The 20603-nt window shown below is 43.0% G+C and overlaps 1 protein-coding gene across 2 annotated transcripts in view; it reads left to right on the top strand.

Annotated features, from left to right (window-relative positions):
- The window catches only part of nelfb (negative elongation factor complex member B), a 62420-nt gene that overhangs the window by 39380 nt on the left and 2437 nt on the right, over nucleotides 1-20603 (top strand). The window contains exons 8-13 of one of the 2 annotated variants that reach the window (XM_049578798.1): nucleotides 5609-5704; nucleotides 5894-6036; nucleotides 7030-7136; nucleotides 10482-10623; nucleotides 10908-11016; nucleotides 11273-12245. In XM_049578798.1, coding sequence (XP_049434755.1) covers nucleotides 5609-5704; nucleotides 5894-6036; nucleotides 7030-7136; nucleotides 10482-10623; nucleotides 10908-11016; nucleotides 11273-11371 — 696 coding nt within the window. In that variant the 3' untranslated portion in view covers nucleotides 11372-12245. Of the gene's footprint in view, nucleotides 1-5608; nucleotides 5705-5893; nucleotides 6037-7029; nucleotides 7137-10481; nucleotides 10624-10907; nucleotides 11017-11272; nucleotides 12246-20603 lie in introns of those variants that run through there. The other variant, XM_049578797.1, reaches the window with a different exon arrangement.

Below are 20603 nucleotides of genomic sequence, written 5' to 3'. Positions count from 1 at the left end.
GAGATGGGGTGATAGGAGCCCATAAGTTCGGGGTCTTTATCTGGTTTACAAATTAGTGTAACTAGGGCTTCTTGAGTTGTTGGGGGCAGTGTCTTGTTGTCAATTGAGTGGCGATACATATCCATTAAAGGATTCATCAAATGGCTATGAAATTTTTTATAAAATTCGGGTGTGAACCCATCTAAACCAGGTGCTTTCCCAGACTGGAGAGACATTAAAGCTTTTAGAATTTTGTTTCTGGTTAGTGGTTGTTCCAATAGGGCTTGATCTAGGACCGATAGTTTTGGTAGGTTCAAGGAGGATAGGAATTTCTCACATTTATCTGCTGTGTTCTCACACTCTGATGTGTATAAATTCTTTAAAACTCTTGGAAGCAGTCATTAATCTCTTTTGGGTTACATGTGGTGGTATTATCTGTTTTTTTTAACTTTATGAATCATGGAGGTGGATATTTGTCTTTTCAGCTGCCAAGCTAACAATTTATTTCCCCTGTCCCCCAGTTCGTAATATCTCTGCCTAGTTCCAAGTAGGGCTTTCTCTGTTTTATAAGTGTTTGATATATTATATTGGTTACATTTTCTTAGAAGTACTTTGTGTAGCTCTTCTGATCTTGTTTTGAAGTGTTCCGTCTCCAAACTCCTTATTTCTGCTTCTAGAAGTTCCAAGTTTTTCCAACTTTATTTTTTCCTATGACTAGAGAAAGATATCATTTGTCCCTTCAGGTAGGCCTTCAATGATTCCCAAAGGATAGAGGGTGATGGGGTGGTTTCAGAGATGGTCTCTAAAAATAATTTAATGTGGGAGGTAATAAATTTATCAAATTCTGGATCATGTAATAGTGAGGGGTTAACTCTCCACCTATAAAATTTCTAAAAGTTGTCTTTAGGAAGCATTACCATAGAGAAGGGGCCATGGTCAGACATTACATGTGGTAGATATTCACAACTGCTAACCCTGTGAACCATTGCCATGGATATAATGAAATAGTCTATTCGGGTAAAGGAGTTATGTACAGCTGAGAAAAATGAGTGTTCTTTAGTATTAGGATGTGTGTATCTCCATATGTCACATAATCCCAGATCCTTTATATAGGAGTTGATTACTTTCCTCGACCTGCATTTCACAGGATTTTTATCAGAAGAGCGATCTAGTTTAGGGTCAAATTAAGGTCACCCGCTATAATAATGTCCCCTTCTGCTCCACTTAGTTTTAAAAATAAAGACTGGTAAAAGTTTAGATCATCATAATTGGGGGCGTAGATGTTGACCAGGGTAATGACCTCAGATAATACCTTACCCTTGACCAGTATAAATCTACCACCTGGGTCACGTTCTGTTTTGTCTGGTATAAAGGGAAAGTGTTAGGATAGCAGTCGCCAAGTAGTCATCAGAGATGGTTTTAAGTGTTTTTAAATTCTGTATATTTCCCCAACATTAATTTTGGCATGTGGGCACCCTGGATTGGTGGATAATTTTCCTAGCATTTGGTTTAGGTTTGACTGCACTGCACCAAAATAAAATTACCATAACAAAAGCAAAAAAAAAGGAACTGAGATAAACGAACTATTAAATGCATACAAACAAAATTCTTTCTTGGAAAGAGTTGGAAAGTACCCCAAAATGCACAAGCGCGTGTTTGCACTCCTCCTTAGCACAAATAACGTGCATTGATAGGTAGTAACGTAACAGCAGTCTCCGTTTCTGTACTGGTATACATTTAAAACATACGGGACAAAAAGGAACCTGTTGTTAACTGCGAGATATCTGGTGTCAAGAGTCCTCATTTCCTGAATACTAAGCCACACATCAGGAACACGGCGCTTGCCAACAGGCTCCCCTAAACAGTCTCAAAACAGGATTTCACAATATCCAATCACATAGATTATATCAATAACCTCAAATTAAACCCTCGTTTATGATCATTTGATTAGACATCAATAATTCAAGGGTAATAATAAGGTAAATTAAAGTCAGCTGTTTGAAACAAGGCTGTGAGCAGAGAAAATGAGATAACTTACCCTCATGGTGTAATATCAAAATATATATATATATATATATATACATATACGGGATGGCATGAGGAGAGTCGTTTATCGTCCATCCCTAGAAACAAAACAAAACAAGGAGAACCTGTTTATAATCCCATCTCTTTTTGGCTGGGTGGTCAGTAGTCCAGGGATAGATGGGCTTCTCATTTTCGTGGTGTTGTCCAGATACTCTGAGAAAACTCTCACTGACAGGAATTGGTGAGAGTGCAGGCTTGGCTGTGGTTCATTCACTCTGATGTACGCGCCAAAGTCAATGTCCTCATCCTCTCAGGAGAGTCATATAGCTCAGTCCGTATTAAATGACAACTGAGTGAAAGGTGAACAGACGGCCTCCAAGTGTCTTCATGTTTAGTTTGCCAAGGACAGATTTTCGGCAAATTTACGAGCTTCATCTGGATCTATGTAGCTTAGATCTTTACCAGCATGTTTCAGTATCAGACGAGCAGGATAAACCAGTCAGTATTCAACTCTTTTCTCCCGCAGGATTTTCTTCGTCTCGTCAAATCTTCGCCTTTTCTGTTGAAGCTCCAATGAATAATCCGGGTAGAGTTGGATGATGTTGTTTTCATGTCGCAGCCTTGCTGTCACACGGACGTCAAGACCCGCTCCTTATCCTGGTAACAGAGGAACTGCATTATTAATGCCTGTGGCGGCTGGCCTGGCTTTGGTCTCGGGGCGAGTGTCCTGTGGGCGCGCTGCAGCTCCACTCCGTTAGGAAAGTTGTCAGCTCCCAGGATGTTAAGCAGTAGTTTCTCCACAAATTTGGTGGGTGTACTTCCTTCAAACCCTTCTGGTAGCCCCGTCAAGCATCTCCTGGAGCGGTTTTCCATGTCATTCAGCTTTACTCTCAACTCCTGTACCGTTTGCTCCATTTGAGAGAGGCGCCTGGACATGCTATCCACAACGCCGTCGAGCCTGTTAAGGCCGCCTTCCAGGTCTTCTTGTTTCTTCTCAATAAGTGAAGTTTTCTGTTGCAAAGCTTTTAGGGTCAAGTTTAGGTCCTCAATCTTGCTAGTTATCGCCTTGTTTCCCTCGTTGATAGCAGCCATTATTTCGGCGGAGCTGTACTCCCGTTCTGCACTTTCTTCCTGGGCAGACATGGCTAATAACGTCGCCTCTTTGCTAGCTGTTTTCATTGCTGCACTGTGGAGTTTTCTCACTGCCGTCCTTTTACTTTTAGACATGTATGAGGATGAGAATCAGTCCCCTTTGCATTTAGTAAGCTGTTCAAGCTTTTATTTCGGCTATCAGTACGTAAAAATCATTTATTTAATCAATAGATACGGAGCTGACGTTTCCGTGTCTGTTCTCTAGCTTGCCATCACATGACCATTGCTGTTTTTATCTTGATGGTGTATACTATTTTATTTGTCTTATAAAGCCCTTTGTAAATGTGTTGTGAAAAGTGCTGTACAAATAATGATTATTATTATTATTATTATTATTATTATTATTATTATTATCATGATTAGATTAGAGATTAGATTAGATTAGATAGAACTGTATTAATCCCTTGGGAAGAGTTGTACAGTCTGATGGCCTGAGGGACAAAGGAGTTTTTCAGTCTGTTAGTCCTGCACTTGGGAAGGAACAGTCTTTGGCTGAACAGGCTCCTCTGGTTGCTGATGACGGTGTGCAGAGGGTGACTGGCATCGTCCATAATGTCCAGCAGTTTGTCCAGTAGTACGACTGCAGCCTCCTCAGGAAGTACAGCCTGCTCTGTCTCTTCCTGTACAGGTGGTTGGTGTGGGTTGTCTAGTCCAGTTTGCTGTCCAGCCACAGCCCGATGTAGCTGTAGGAATCCACAGCCTCCACCTCAACTCCCTCGATCAGAACTGGTCGCGGTCTTGGTCTGGACTTCCTAAAGTCAATGACCAGCTCCTTGGTCTTCGAGTTGTTGAGCTGTAGATGGTTTGTGTGGCACCAGACAGCAAAGTCCCTCACTAGGCTCCTGTACTCCTCCTCTCTGTCGTCCCTGATGGCTGTGTCATCGGCGAACTTCTGGATGTGACACAGCTCAGAGTTGTAGCAGAAGTCCGAGGTGTACAGGGTGAAGAGAAGAGGGGCCAGCACCGTGCCCTGGGGTGCTCCGGTGCTGCTGATGACAGTGGCAGATGGTGGTGTCCCTCAGCCTGACGTACTGCGGCCTGTCGGTGAGGTAGCTGGAGATCCAAGTGACCAGGCAGGGGTCCACTCGCATCCTGTTAAGTTTGTCCTGAAGCACAAGGGGCTGGATGGTGTTAAAGGCGCTCGAGAAGTCCAGGAAGAGAATCCTCACCATGCTGCTTCCCTTATCCAGGTGCGAATGGGCTCGGTGTAGCAGGTAGAGGATGGCATCCTCCACACCAACACCTGCCCGGTATGCAAACTGTTGCGTTACATAACACTGATCTTCGGAAAAGCAATACCAGTGTGCATCTCTCCTCTCACACTCTTCGCACTGCTCCGCCCCACTCACTCACTCACAAGTTCTCCAGCAACACTAAGAGAGACACAGACACACACTGCTATTCTGTTTAACCTGTCTGTGAATTAGTCTCGAGTGTGACATCAGTTTATATGTTGCACGTGCTGCGCTAAATCAGTCTGTGAGATGAATGAAATGACCGCAGTAACAAATGTGCAGTACAGCACTGTGCTGCATGTGTGGGAGACAGAGCTGCTTGATTGTGTCAAGTGAGTGTTTGTTTGCTCATTTGTGTGTGAAATGGATCATAGCGCTTTGCTGTTCCTCTTGGTAGTTGTAGTGTGACATTGAGACAGCCTGGATGCAGGTGACAGATGTGTTTGAAAAAATGCAGCGACAACACAGACATTTCATATACAAGACCTATATAATGAGAACAGAGTCTCTTGCTCCTTTCCTCCCTCAGCCTCTCTGTTGATGCAATGTGCATTAATGAGATTAATAGCCTAAATAAGTGAAAAGATTTAAATGATTTCCCAGCACTAGTTTCATTTGAAAGGCTGTGGAAAACGACTTTTTAACCCCCCCCCCCCCCCAAACTACAACGGATTTAGGCCTACTTGACACTTTTTTACTCATGTTATAGTTTTGTGGCCTGTGCTGCAAATTTCAACTATGTTTTTATTAGTCTATAATCACCTGAAAATAAGAATCATTATCATTACCTTAGAATGAGCTGTTTGTACTACATACAGAGCAGGTCCTCTTCCACTGAATCCACCATTTAGTTTCTACAATGGCCCAAAAGGGACAACCTAAGCACTGGCTCTGGATGGGGCCAATTGCATTTTCACGTCAGCCACCGCTTGGCACACTGGTCAAGTTTTAGTTTGTTGCAATCTGCAACTTCACCACTAGATGCCACCAAATCTTAAACACAAGACCTTTAAAGCAGCTGTATTGCAGTCTTGTCTCTGTGAGCCATCAGACTCATTTTTTATGCAATTATTTATTTTCAATTTGCATATTTCCTTCTGTGTTGGTGCTGGGTCTAAAAGACTCCCCCTCAAGTAAATGTGTTTCCACTGTGTTTTCCCTCATACACAGCCTGTTTAATCAACAAAAGGTCAAGTTGCATGTGTGTTTGTGAACAGGATAGTCCAGACCTGATGCTGCTGCTGAGGATGCTGTCACTGGGTCAGGGGGCGTGGGACATGATTGACAGCCAGGTGTTTAAAGAGCCTCGTTTGGTACGTACAGTGTACAGCTCAGGTGTATCTTTGTGTCAGTTTATAAAATCACATCAAGGCTAAAACAAACTGTTGGTAAATAGCTTATTTGTTTTTCACGCTGTTGGTTATAGGCTAGTTGAAGGTCACTGCATTGAAATAAATGGACTGTAAGTTGTTAACGTTGTCTTCCTGTGTACCTACTATCAGGATTTGGAGGTGGTGACCCGCTTCCTGCCTGCCATGATGTCAGTGGTTGTTGATGATCACACCTTCACTGTAGAACAGAAGCTTCCCAGTGAAGAGAAGAGTTCATTAACATACCCCACCACACTGCCTGATACCTTCAACAGGTAAAGCACTGCACACAGGACAGAGGGTGACATCATATAGCATCACTAGGAGCATTTCAGAGTTTACCTTGCTAGGACCTGTGTGAAGAGGTGAGAAAAGTGGGTTAGCATGTTAACAGGCTTAACCTCGACATCTTACACTGGTGTCATTCAGACGGGATAGATCGCCACAGTGTCAACAGGAAATCAGATTAGATTCAGTAAGGTGACACAATATTGTAATGGGTGACACAATGTTGTAACAGTAATGCTTATATCTGATTTAATTGTCTGCGACCCTTGGTTCTCTGTGAGGATCTTACATTTTGGGTTTGCTGCACCTTGAAATTCATTCTGCTTAACTTAGACCTGCTGTCCTCATTCATGGACATTTTCATGTGCCATCTACTGGTAGCAAGAGCACAACATAACCGCAATCCATGTGAAAACAAGGTGGCAGCCATCTCTGCCAGGTCTGTCTACATCCAAGCCTTACAAAAGTGGACAAGGTACTAAACCTGATCACATTTTATGGTTGAAAGTTATTTAGTTATTTATGCTTAATTAAGTTTGTAATTTCATATGGCATACAGATTTGACCATTTTTAGCAAAAGTGACAAGCTATGACGCTTTTTTTTTAGAACTTACTTGTTTAAGGACATTGGAGTTTGTGTTTGTGTGCAAAGTAAGAACATTTCTACACACATATTAGTGAATGAGGCCCAGTGTTCTTAATGTGTTTGTGTTAAATGTAATTGACTGTGTTACTAACTTCACATGCAGCCAGATAGGATGACTGGCAGAGGACTTATCTGACTCACAGCATAACTGTAAGACAGCCCAAAGCTCGTGAGATGTGCAGCTGGAACAAAAACAACTACAAACAGGGAATTCAAGGCACTCTTGTAATGCTCATTCAATTCAGGATGTTTGTTCTTATCTGTAATGACTGATGTGATAGGAAAAATGTGTTAGTGAGAAGTATTGTGATGGTCTTTGTTTCTCTTTCTCAGGTACCTGCAGGAGAACAGAGTGGCCTGTGAAATGGGTCTCTACTACGTCCTCCACATTGCCAAACTGAGGAACAAGAATGCCTTACAGAGGTTACTGCCTCCCCTGGGTCAGTATCACTCTTCCCCTAATGTTGTGTAAAATATGAGAAGTCCTAGACCATAGTATCCAACACCACACACCCCTTTAAAGGTTGCAACTCACTTACTTACCTACTCCTCTTCATCCCCTATGGTACATAAGGCTTAATTGAGCACTTTCTATTGCATTTGATCCTTGGCAGCATGTTGCTCCTCTCCCCTTGACAGGTTCATCTTTTCCAACTCCAGTGTCACAGTTCTGCACCACGTGGTTTGGGGCCTTCCAGGTTTTCTTTTGGCAAAGATGTTGCCATTTTTGTTCTCAACTTGGTTAGTTGGGCTTGTACATTTGCCACAGAGTTGCTTTGTGATCTTATACACAGTGCTCGGATTCCCATAGGCTACAGCCTTCTCAGCTTCGTTGCAAGGTTTTCAACAAAGACCCTCTTGTCTCTTCTGGCACTCCTCTTCACCTCTCTGTCCTTGTTTTTATAGGGCGCCTTGGCTTTTTCAAGGAGACGTTGAGACCTGGTGTTCAGCATCTTTGTCTTTAGCTGTTACCTCTCTTTGATTTTCTGCTGAGTGTTAGCTGATATCCATTCTTTGGCCCCTTTTTGTTTGAAGCCCAGGACTTCATGCTGTTTCAGAGTATATGGTCTTGATAGCATTCCATTTACTGTTTATAGTGGGTTCTTCTTCCATTTCAGAGGCAGCATCTAGTATGCTAAAGTGGTTTCTAAGTTCCAACACAAACTCTTGGTTTTCCTTTGGATACTGGAGTTTAGCAGTGTCCAGTTTTTTTCTGTCACTGGCCTTGTGGGATCAGCTGCTTAAACTTGAGTTTGATGGTGGCAACGGTTAGGTAGTGGTTGCTGTAGGCATCTGCACCCCAGTATGCTACACCACTTACCATGAATGATAATGTGATCTGTTTGGTTGATGGTCCTACCATCAGGTGACTTCCATATGAGCTTGTGGATTTTCTTATGTGGAAAGATGGTTCCACCAATGACCAGGTTGTTATTCATGCAGAATCCAACAAGGCATTCACCACTGTTGTTTCTCTCTCCACATCTGTGTGCAGGGCTGGACTGAGATATAATATCAGCCCTGGACTTTTGCCCAGACCAGCCCACCACAATCGGCTGGACATCACCCATCCTTGTTCTCCCCTTCAATACATGAACATACCAGCCCCAAATACCACTACTTAGCTGAGTGGTATTAGAGTAGAGTGCAGATAGACTTATATACTAACAATATGCGATGTTGGGCCCTCCTTACACTGAGGGAGGACCATCCTACTTTCTTATAAAGATCATGCCTCCCTCTCCTACACTGTTAGCCTCCTCCTGTTCCCTGCCGTCCTGTCCCTCTGTCTCAGTGGGATCTCTGGCCTCACTCTGTTCCTCTCCTCCATCATTACTGTCCTGATGGTGCACCTGTTGAAGACTAGCGGTTGCAGGATGGGGGTGGGCCGTGAGAGACAAACCAGTGGGCCCATCATCTCTCTGCTCTGTGGGCTGATCAGCCAAAAACCAAAATAATTTTTTTTTAAAAAGAAAAAAAAAAAAAAGCTTACTACCAGCCCACACTAGAGCGGCCCCCCAGCAATTCTCCCAGTGCTCCTGATGGCTAATCCATCCCTGTCTGTGTGTGCCCATTACCCTCTCACAGTTGGAATTTTTGGTTCCCACTTTGGCATTCATGTCATGAGTTATCAGTAGCATGTTGTGTTGTACATACCAATCCTCTTTGTTCTCTTCTTCAGCCTCATTAGTTGGTGCATATCACTGCAAGATGGTGAGTTTGCAGAACTTCGAGTTGAGGTACACTCTGATCAACTTCTCACTTGCTGGTTCCCATTCAAGCAGGGTTTTGGCTTTCTCCTTTGAGATTATGACAGCTATGCTGTGTGTGTATGAGTATTCTCATGGCCTGAATGGAGGATGACAGATCCATCATGTAGCATTTGGCGTCCGAAGCCAGTCTAGTGACTTTCAGTTATCCTCAGGATGTCCAGATATTATCTCTTCATCTTACTGAGGACTTGTGCTGCTGTCTTGGTGGTCTCTTACATGGTTCGGACATTCCATGTTCTAAGGCAGATCTTGAATATTGGCCTTAGTAGACCCTCTTTCTCACTCCTGATTTTCTTTCAGCTTTCATCCGGAGTGGTCATCCTGCCACCATTTTGGTGGCTGGGGTCTGTTATGTGCCTGATGTCAGTAGTTTTGCTCAGTGTAGTTTTTTATCGGGTGGCATTATCAGCGCCGCGCCCAACCCCCAAGCTTAGAGGGCCAGTGTGCTGACTTTTATCTGACTCCTCTCTTGAGACCAGACTGGTAAGGTTTAAGCTACCACAGGCCGCAGACTAGGGGTGTGCCATAACATCTAGTTCACAATAATACCGGTATGATTTTTGATATCATATGAAAAATTCATATCATGATACTCGCAATATTTAGACTTGTTGACAGTGATGTCATACTGTTACCCATGGCAACAATAAACATAGCTTAAAACAAAATTATTAGCTACTCTGCGGTGGTTCCAAAAAGAGGAGCAGCTTCAATAGTGTGGAATAAAATGTGGTAGTGGTAGGCCTGGGCATCCTGAATGTTTAATAAACAGTCCCAGACTTCTCAGACTCTTTTAGCGAGTCACCACAAGTTACCCTCCCTGCACAGGGAGCTCATTTAGCGACTCTGCCCGGCAGCAGTGCAGTCTCTCTCCTTCTCCTCTGCCATGTGCTCACAGGAGTCCATGTAGTCAAATGATTTTCTCATAAACCTTTTGCAGTGTAAACCTATGTGACACTTGCAGCTCAACAAAAAACTACATATATGTGAGTATGCGATAGTTAATGGTGGCATAACAGCCTGTCACAGGTTACAGCGTGATGATTAAAGGATTAATTAATTAATAGTAATTAATTAATATTGTATCCAGATTCTGAATCTTACTCTGAGTTACTGTTGTTGTTTACAAACTAAAGAAATGAGAGATAATTTTTGTTTAGTTTTTACTGAATATTTGAAGGCAAACTGTTAGGTTGATATGTAAAACTATATCACTTATTTTGTTGCAATATTATTTTCTTAAATTAATTATCAAAAATATTTTTTTTTACTAATTTGTCATATGGTCAAGAATATCATAATCACAAAAAGGTGATAAGTGGCTTAATTCAGTGAGTAATTGTCAGAGAAAGGCACTGACACTGGATGGGTTAACAGATTAAATCAATGTGTGGGCAGTAAATTACACTAGCAGGGTCAGTAGTAAAGAGAATATAGTCAAAGCTGTCTTTTTATAGTAGGAACTGTATGACTTGTCAAAATAAGAGTTGGATCTCTGCTGTTCCCCCACAGTGGAGACCTACAATGACATGGCCTTTAGCGACATCTTCCTGCACCTGCTGACTGGACACCTCACCCTCCTCTCTGATGAGTTTGGATCAGAAGAATTTTGTTCTGTTGTCTTTGATGGCTTCCTTCTTACTTCTTCTTCCAGGTGGGTTGATTCTAGCAGAGCCTATGACATCACTGCATCAAGTACAAACAGTGGACTGTGGACTTAAAGTGGACTGAGACAGACACAAAAATCTGCTTGCTAAAAGATATACACACAAATCTATATACACATATCGTTGAGCAGGCCGAGCAGGTTTTTTGCATGATGGTGTTAAATGGCATCACCACTCCCCAGGACCCTTCCAAATTATTTTTATTGCACTGGACTCAAATTTGTCTGCCATGTCTCTTGACAGATTTTGTTTGTGTCTGAATATTTTGCAGTAAAGAGAATGTCCATAGACACACCCTCCGGATGTTGCTGCATCTACACCACAAAGTGCTGCCATCATACATGGAAACTTTGATGAAAACTCTGGAACCTCCAAAACAGGTTTGTTTCATTTATACATTCAGCTTGTGCTTTGAAACTAGTTGTAGTAATGGGTAGAATTAGGTAGAGGTCTCCCTGTCCTACAGTTCCACAGTGACAGTGCATTTTCTAATACTTCAGACGTACACTGATCAGCCAGAACAATAAATCCACTGACAGGTAGGAGTGTGCCATATCATGTCATTCTCAATAATCCATCCATCCATCCATCCATCCATTCATCCATTTTCATCCGCTTATCCGGACCGGGTCGCAGGGGCAGCAGGCCGAGGACAAGGCACCCCAGACATCCCTCTCCCCAGCAGCACTTTCCACCTTCTCCTGGGGGACCCCAAGGCGTTCCCAGGACAGATGAGAGATGTAATCCCTCCAGCGTGTTCTGGGTCTGCTCTTAGGCCTCTTACCAATGGGACGTGCCAGGAAAACCTCCAGTGGGAGGCTCCCAGGAGGCATCCTGATCACATGCCCGAACCACCTTAACTGACCCCTCTCGACGCGAAGGAGCAGCGGCTCTACTCTGAGCTCCCTCCGGATGTCCATGCTCTCTAACGCTGGGTGCACAACCTATTTTTCCTGTTTTAACGGAGCGTCTCCCCAGTGCATTCCCCACCCCCAGAACAACGCCGCGAGGTTCCGTCGTTGATGGACCTGGCCAGATACGGGCAGCTAGCTAGCGTGCTGTCGGCAAGAGCTGTTAGCGAAGTCATCTAGCAGAAGAGCTAGCAATATCTTCCTGCGAAGATCTCTCATGTTGACTGTCACTGTACCAACTGAACTGAGATGAGTTGAGTAGTGTACTATTGAAAGAGCTGGTATATATAGAAATGAATGCGAAATTCGAAAATATAGAGTAATTATCAACCGCATAGAAATCAACCTATGGTCAACAATCACTTTTAATAGTGGAAAAAAAGCTTATGCTTATTTTTCTTTTGCATAAATAAATGAAATATTGTTTGTTTACAACTGCGATTGCAATTTATTTCCTACTTCCGGCACTGTAACGCTCCGTTTCTCCCATCTCCTCAACGCCCGAGTAGGAAAAATCCAACTCTTCTACGGTCCGACGGTCAACGGAACCGCTGCTGTGCTGCGCGCTAGTCCGTTACTGTCCGTCATTTTCACCTCCATTGGAATGAATGACTTTCAGTCAGCATCAATCTGTCAATGCATTAGGTTGTGCACCCGTCTTAAAGGGGAAGTTCCGTTTTTTACAACCTGGACCTTATTTCTGGCATTAAATACAGTTGTTTACTCACCCAGATAAGTTTGGTGTCATTTGGAGTCCTTCGGAAGGTATTTACATCCGCGAGAGCCGCGTACATCCATAGAGTGGGAATGATCGGGGCACCGACAATGAGGCTCTAAATAACACATTATCTGCCGCGAAATTTGTTCATTTCACCAATATGTTTTTATATGGATGTACACGGCTCTCACGGATCTAAATATCTTACGAAGGACTCCAAATGACACCAAACTTATCTGGGTGAGTAAACAACCGTATTTAATGCTAGAAATAAGGCCCAGGTTGTAAAAAACGGAACTTCCCCTTTAAGGCTGAGCCCATCCACCCCACGGAGGAAACTCATTTCCGCCGCTTGTATCCACAATCTTATTCTTTCGGTCACTACCCAGAGCTCATGACCATAGGTGAGGGTTGGGACGTAGATGGACCAGTTAATCGAAAGCTTTGCCTTCCAGCTCAACTTCCTCTTCATCACGACAGATCGGTGCAGTGCCTGCATCAATGCAGAAGCCGCACCAAACCGCCGATCCGTCTCACGCTCCATTCTACCCTTGCTCGTGAACAAGACCCCAAGATACTTCAACTCCCTCACTTGAGGCAGTAACTCTTCCCAACCCAGAGAGGTCAATCCGCCGGTTTCCTGCAGACAAGCATGGCCTCAGATTTGGAGGTGCTGACTCTCATTCCAACCGCTTCATACTCAGCTGCAAACCACCCCAGTGCATGCTGGAGGTCACGGTGTGATGAAGCCAACAGACAGGGTTGGGAGGGTTACTTTAAAAATGTAATCCAGTACAGTTACAAGTTACCTGTTAAAAAATGTAATCAGTAACTTACTCTAAGTGTCACAATATTAAAGTAATGTAACTGTTTACTTTTAGTGACTTTTGGATTACTTCAATACCAAACATGCAAATTAAGACAAGAGAGTGTAGAAGATGTGTCCATTGTGTGCAGAGTTGGGTATAACGTGTTACAAAGAAACGTTAGAGTACTTTGATTACTTTTTGCAGTAACGAGTTACCTAACGCGTTAGTTTGCTGTTTGAGTAATCAAATACTTCAGTACATTTTCAAACAAGACATCAGTTACTTCCGTTACTTTTAGAACGCTGGTCCTTCAGCTCCGAAACAGCAACAGCTGTCGTTTGGTTCTAATAACGGAGATAACGTTAAACCTATCAGTCTGAAAGAAGCCACGGAGCTTGGGGCTCGCTACGTGTTCGGAGAAATGCTGCTGTTGTCTACGGTGGAGTCTAAATAGGTGGAGTAGGACTCGCTGATAGACATATTTCAGACTCAGGACTTGCATTATGCCTAGTACACGCTACACGCTGGTACTCACCAATTATCTCCGGTCGTCTTTCACGGCGTGTGTGATGTCATCGGGTTATTCTTGTCCTATTTTTATTACTTTCACTATTATTTGAGTCACTGACAGAACTGTGTCTGTTCATGTGTCAGCCGACATGTTGTTGTAGTCACCTAAAAGCGTCAGCAGATGGCAGGAGCTACATTTGAAGCGCCATACGTAAACTGTCAAGCTACTGTATCTTCCACAGGAAGTTCTGACAAATGTTTCAGAATAAAAGCCTATTTAGAAAATGGAGGGATTCTCTCAGCTGAGGTTATAAGGGGCTTTTAATTTGAAACAAGTGTTGAGTTTGAAATGACGGTGCGATATGTTAACTTTATAAAGACAACGGAGCGGAAAAAAGTAAATATAAAAACACACAGAGGGAATAACAAATAACGGACCATCTATAATGTAGTTTGTTTCAAATGAAGCTGGGAGCCTCTGCAGTTGTGGTGAGTAAAAGCCCCACCGCTATTTGTTAATGTTATTACTTTATGTCTGACCATGAGGACGTACCATTGTTTGCTAGCTTGATGGTAATGACAGTAACGTTAACTCAGCGGGTTGACAAAGTGCCTCTGCTGTTTCACACCATCATTTCCCCCTTTTACTCTGTGTGGTAACATCCCTAGAGGAAATATTATTAATGCTGGGGTGTTGTTGTCATACAGTTGTCTATGGCAGCAGATCGTTCTGTGTTTCTACTGGTCAAAGTGACGGCTGTGATGGGAGAATTGGATCTCAGTGAAGGGCAAGTGGTCCATAACTTTAATTTTGGAGACAAAAAAATGTAGGCTTAGCGCCCTGTGGTCTATTGCCCAATAGGAAATGTAGAATTCTCAAAAGTACTTTAAAAGTGCTTGAGTTACTTTTCTCAGGGAGTAACGTTGGAAGTACTTTTAAAGTAATTGAGTTACTTTACTCAGGGAGTAACGAGTAAAGTAACTGGTTACTTTTCTAAAAAGTAACACAGTAACGTACTTTGATTACTTTTAAAGTAACCCTTACCCAACAGTGATTGTGTCTATTGTTTACAAAGTTGACAGAAAACATGCTTTTTCAAAATAAAGAAGGCTCTATTTTAGTGTTAATAACATCCACTGTATTTTTTTTAACAAAGCAGATGTCCATATTTCTGAATTTAAAAAAAGTAAAAAAGAAAATTAAAACCATAAAGCAAATTCAGGCAGTACACCTACTAATTCCAAATTAAAGTATTTGGCTACAAAACAGTATTATTTACAACGTTAACAGAAAATATGCTTTTTCAAAGCAAACATTAAATACCTTTTACACGGTAAACAAAGAAGGCTCTATTTTAGTGTTAAGAACATCCACTTGTATTTTTTGAACAAACCAGGTGTCCACCTATTTAATTTTCAACAGTAGATACAAATAAATAAATCATATATCAAATTAAAGCTGCAGTAGGTAGAAAGCCTGAAAACGGTTGATGTTTGAGTCTCATCTGAGTTAGGTTTCGTTCTTCTCTGCCCTGAGCCCCTCCTACCAGACGAGCATGCGAGTATTTTACCCTACTTGGTTCTATTTCTCCCTCTCTGGGAGCCTCAGCTCTCCCTTACCGTGCAGCAGCCCGCCCCATCCCTCCCTCGCGGCCCCGCACATATACCCCCGAGGCTCGGCTCTCCCTCTCCGCGCAGCAGCCCTCCCCATCCCTCCCTTGCGGCCCCACACATATACCCCCGAGGCTCGGCTCTCCCTCTCTGCACAGCAGCCCTCCCCATTCCTCCCTCGCGGCCCCACACATATACCCCCGAGGCTTGGCTCTCCCTCTCTGCACAGCAGCCCTCCCCATCCCTCCCTTGTGGACCCGCACACACTCCAAAGCCTGGGCTCTCCCTCACCACGCAGCAGCCCGCCCGCACATTCTCCCGAGGCTCGGCTCTCCCTCTCCGCAGAGAGCCCTCAGCTCCACTCCCACGGCCGACCCTCGCGCCCTCTGGCCGGGCCTGGCCCCACCTCACCCTTCCCCTCCCTCTGGGGCTCCAGGGAACCGAGTTCTGTCTTCCTTTTTTGGGTTGTTTAGCCGTGTAGGCAGTTGCTGTGCTGGAATAGCTATTTTACCTGGTGCACTGTTCGCCACTGTTCTCCCCTTCTGCCAGCGGCACGGAAACGCGCATATGCAGTAGAACAGCCAATAGGAACGCAGTGGTCTGAGCTGACCTTTGATTGGTTGATGCACATCAGCACGATACTGATTCTTTAGAGGCTGAACACAGAGCCATGGTGAGGTGCAGAAACCTATTGTTTGTCTCAGACCACTTGATTTATACAAAAACAGTGTTGCCTACTGAAGCTTTAAGGCATGAGAATCTAAATTCAGTGACCTGCAATTAAAGACCAGAGAAAGGTTTACATCATAAAAGAACATTAGCTGCCTTCACAGTTGCAGTTGAGTTTAGTATGTACTAGGCACCAGTGGTTACATGTGAATCCCAGCTGTAGGCCTACATTCAATCAAAACCTAACTTTGGGCAAAACCTTCTGTTATGACGAAGGAGGAGGACTTGTGGTCATCGAACATTCTGCCCCGAGATGAGGTAAGTACGTTTCCTCCATAACTGAACAGACATTCAACTGGAGCACTAGAAGGCAGTGTAGCATTGTACTTCATGAAGAGCTCATGCTCTTCACAGTGTCATCAGGGAACTGCTGTACCTCTTCTTCAGTTGTGCTTTTATCAGCCCTATTTTTCCTTCACAAACACAAAAAATCCTCATCTGATCCATCAGTCTCATGAGTGCTGCTCATTTCAGGAGATGCTCTGGATTCCAAAGATGTTGCCTCCTGAACCATTGTTTTGCACATATCCTCCCTCTTCTGAGCAGGGAGCAAACACAAGCGGAATTTTGGCATGGTAGTTGTTGCCATTTTTGCATCATGGCTGCTCAGCATGGCACCAAAGCGATTGTCAAGTGCCTCAGTGACTGCAGTGATGATGTTTGCTGTGTAGATCACATGTGGCAGATTACCTGAGAGTTTAGACTTGAGGCTTAAGATTGGAAGGTTGGAATGAGGAACCTAAGATAACATTTTTTCTCCCCCTGTAGAAAATCAATGAATTGAGCAAGTGGCTATAACACAGCTACATATTCCCAGAGAAAAGTCAGCTTGTGAGGGTGTAGCCTGGTCACTCCAAGCCTTCCACAGATGTCACCCAGTTGATCTTCTGTAAGTCCAATCAGTTTGGAAATGGCCATATATTCAGAGCTCATTCTTGTGACACATGGAACAGAAAGCCTCATGTTGGCAATATCTTGAACTGCTTCTGCAGCTGCTGATGGCCTGTGTGCCTTGTTCCATGTAGAAGCAGACTTACCCATTGCACTTCAGTACACTTTCCGGGATGGCCCTTTTGATGCTGCTTTATCCACTTAATTGGTGGCAATAAGGTTGGGTGTGTGTGCTGCACATCTTTGATGAGGGGGAGGAAAAAATGAAGCTCCTCGTCTCCCTCCATCTCCAGAAGGGCATTCATATCCAGGAACCTTGTTCCATCGTCCAACCCGTCTGGTGCTTCTTCCCCAGTTGATTCAAATTCACGGTAGGCCTTAACAAAGTTGCTCCCGTTGTCTGTGACTGTGGCCCTTACTTTATGTTGTATTTTGTACTCTGCATGTATTTCATAGATTTTTCCAGCAAGGACATCAAAAGTATGCCGTCCCTTCACTCGCAGGCCAGAGCTGCAGACCTCCTCTCCATAGTCTGCTCCTCAATCCAGTGGCATGTCATGCCAAAGAAGCTTCTGTTATGTGCAGTCCACAGGTCTGCTGTTTTGCAGACATTTGTCGCTTTCTGAAGTGTTGCAGTCAAGATTTCTTTCATGGCAGTAAATTCTTTCTCAATACGCTGGACTAGTGTCTTTCTGCACATGACTGTTTTGCCACCGCTGATTCTCTCAATGAGCTTTTTGAATGAAGGCTGCTCAACCAAGGAACATCATCAATCACAAATTCAAATATCAGTCTTCTGACTAAACTCTGGGATGTGCTGCATCAAAGGTCAAGTTTCATTTCTTTGATGGGAGGATGTCCTTGTCCATGTTCAGGTATACTGGGCTGCTCACTCATCTCAAACTGGCCAGTGACTTCATTTGTCAGAAATAAGTGACTTTGATGTTTCCTCTGGAAAATACACGGCGCAAAATTAACAATAAATTAACTTATTAATTTATAAACTATTCAGCTGTATTCATGAATTAGATCAGAGGTTATAATGACAATAACTGTAGTAATGTAATAATAATAATAATAATAATAATAATAATAGTTATAACAATCCTTATTTATTCAATCAGTTAATCATTATTGTTATACTTATTATTAGATGGAAAAAATCACCACCTTAAAGAGGTGTGTCAGGTATTAACATGTTTCAGAGTTACCTAAAAGTTAACTACACATCAACAATAATAGTATTATTATTGTTATTAGTTGTAAAAAAAAAAATGAATAAATAAATAAATAAATCACCACCTAGGTATTAAAATGCTCCAAAGTTACTTAAATGTAATTTTCCTGCCCTTGTGTCTGTATTGCCTGTGACATGAAATGCACAGGTGTTGACTTTAATTACAGGTGTGCCAAACATGATCATCTGCCGAAACTGATTTTCTTTGCACACAGAAGCAGTTTAGCCTTATTGGCGTTGTGCCAATAGCCCTTTCTGGCAGAACTCTTGCTATTATCACTAAAAACATGATTTTTTTTCCCCTGTAAACCTACCCAAGAAGGGCTTTTAAAGTGTTAAAAAAAGGATTGGATGGTTATAATTTACAGCACAGAGCAGGTAAAATAATGCAGAGGATAATCAGGAATATAAAACCAAATGCATATACAACAGGACATGACGTCATGTTTATTGCACGTTATGACTGTTTGATCCAGATAAATGCAGCTGTTACAATATTAGATGTATATAAACTTGGCACGACACAAGTCAGCATCAGCACCTAAGTTACAGTCCCGACATGTTTTCCAGTAGTAGTTATATAGTACAGTAGTAGCACGAGTAGCAGTATTGACAGGTTAGCAAGCTAACAAACCTTAACTTTAACTTACTGGATTTCTGTGTATTTCAGCAAATGTTAGTCGTTTGTCATCTTACCTGTAGATGTTTCTTTAAGTTGGACGTCGAGTCCCTGGATGTTGACAGTATTTTGACAGCTGGGAGGCATAACTTGCACTGTACTGTGATGTTGTTCCCCTTTTCTGATTTAAAGGCACAATGATGCCGGAGTTTCCATGCAGTGAAGGCATTTTTCTCCCCAGCAGTGGCAGTAATGACGAACAGTCATTGGTGCTTGGTGGTCGTTTTACATGTTGTTTTGTTGTGGTGTTGTGTCCTAAAGTGTCGCAATGCGTGCACACTGTGCATGTGTCTGCTGCATCCCGTTTGATTTTAAAATGTAATCCTGCTAAGTAATCCCCGTTTTTATCGAATATACCGGTAATCTGATTACATTTTTTTTTCTGTACTGTAACGGATTAGTTACCTTTTTTTGCCTCCTAATTACGTAACGCCATTACATGTAATCCGTTACTCCCCAAGCCTGCCAACAGAACCACATCATCTGCAGAAAGCAGAGATGCAATTCTGAGGTCCCCAAACCGGACCCGTGACTCGTCCTAGCTGTGCCTTGAGATCCTGTCCATGAAAATCACAAACAGGATCGTGACAAGGGACAACCTTGTCTACCAAGGACACGTTTGACTTTACACCAAGTATGCCGATACAGCTCTCACTTTGGTCATACATGGACTGTATGGCTCATAGCGGTGAGCCCGGTAACTGCCACGACAGGCACCAACATCCTTCTGACCACAGCTACTAGCAGCCGTCCTCCACAATGGAGGCTTTGAACATGGACCACTCAGACTCAGGCCCCACCCCTGCCTGCCACCCGCACACAATGCACCTGACCCTGATGTCCATCCTTGCGGGTGGTGGGCCCACAGGGCGGCGGCTCCATGTTACCTCTTCGGGCTGAGCCCGACCGGGCCTTAGGCCATGAGGCCCAGCCACCAGATGCTCGCTGGCGAGGTGTTCACAATAATACCGGTATAATTTTTGATATCACATGAAAAATTCATATTGTGATTCTCGCGACTTTTAGACTTTTTGACAGTGATGTCATACTGTTACCCATGGCAACAACAAACATGGCTTAAAGCAAAATAATTAGTGACTCCAAAAGGATTTTGCTAAAGGAAAAGGAAATCACCTGTTGATTTATATATACTGATACCAGGGTAATTTTTTTTGTATTTGTATTTTGTTTAAATGTGTAATTTGTGGTAGATTTAATTTTGTTGTACAATTAATATTGTATACAGATTCTGAATCTCACTCTGAGTAACTGTTGTTGTTTACAAACAAACAAAACAAAAATAAGAGATCATTTTTGTTTAGTTTTTACTGAAAGTTTGAAGGCAAACTGTTAACTACATCACTTATTTTGTTGCAATAGTATTTTCTTCTTCCTTTTTTTTTTTTTTTTTTTTTTTAATAATTTGTCATATCGTCAAGAATATCTTTGTTGCAAAAATACCCTGAAATATCGTGATAGTGAAGTGAATAACATTGATCATCTTGTCCAAAGCAATGTTCTGCTTGGAAACGTTGGGTCCTGGTATTCATGTGGGTGCCACTTGACACGCTTTACCCAAACACCTGTGCAAACCAAGAACACCCCCACATGTCAGCAACACTCTCCAATGACAGTGCCCCCCCCAGCAGGACCATGAACTATGCTACACCACAAATATTGTTCAGGAATGACCAGAGGATTGTGACAAACAACTCAGATCCCGATCTGATTGAGCATTTGTTGGACTTGCAGGCACCCCAGAAGTACTCCCAATCCATGGTGGGACCTTCTTAGGTCAGACTTGGCTCTGAACTGTTGAGACATGGACATACGACCTCTGCGGGGTGTCCTGTGGTATCTGGCACTAGGGCG

This window comes from Epinephelus fuscoguttatus, linkage group LG6 (assembly GCF_011397635.1).
Source record: "Epinephelus fuscoguttatus linkage group LG6, E.fuscoguttatus.final_Chr_v1".
Taxonomy (NCBI): Eukaryota; Metazoa; Chordata; class Actinopteri; order Perciformes; family Serranidae; genus Epinephelus; species Epinephelus fuscoguttatus.
This window is presented reverse-complemented; position numbering and strand designations above follow the sequence as displayed.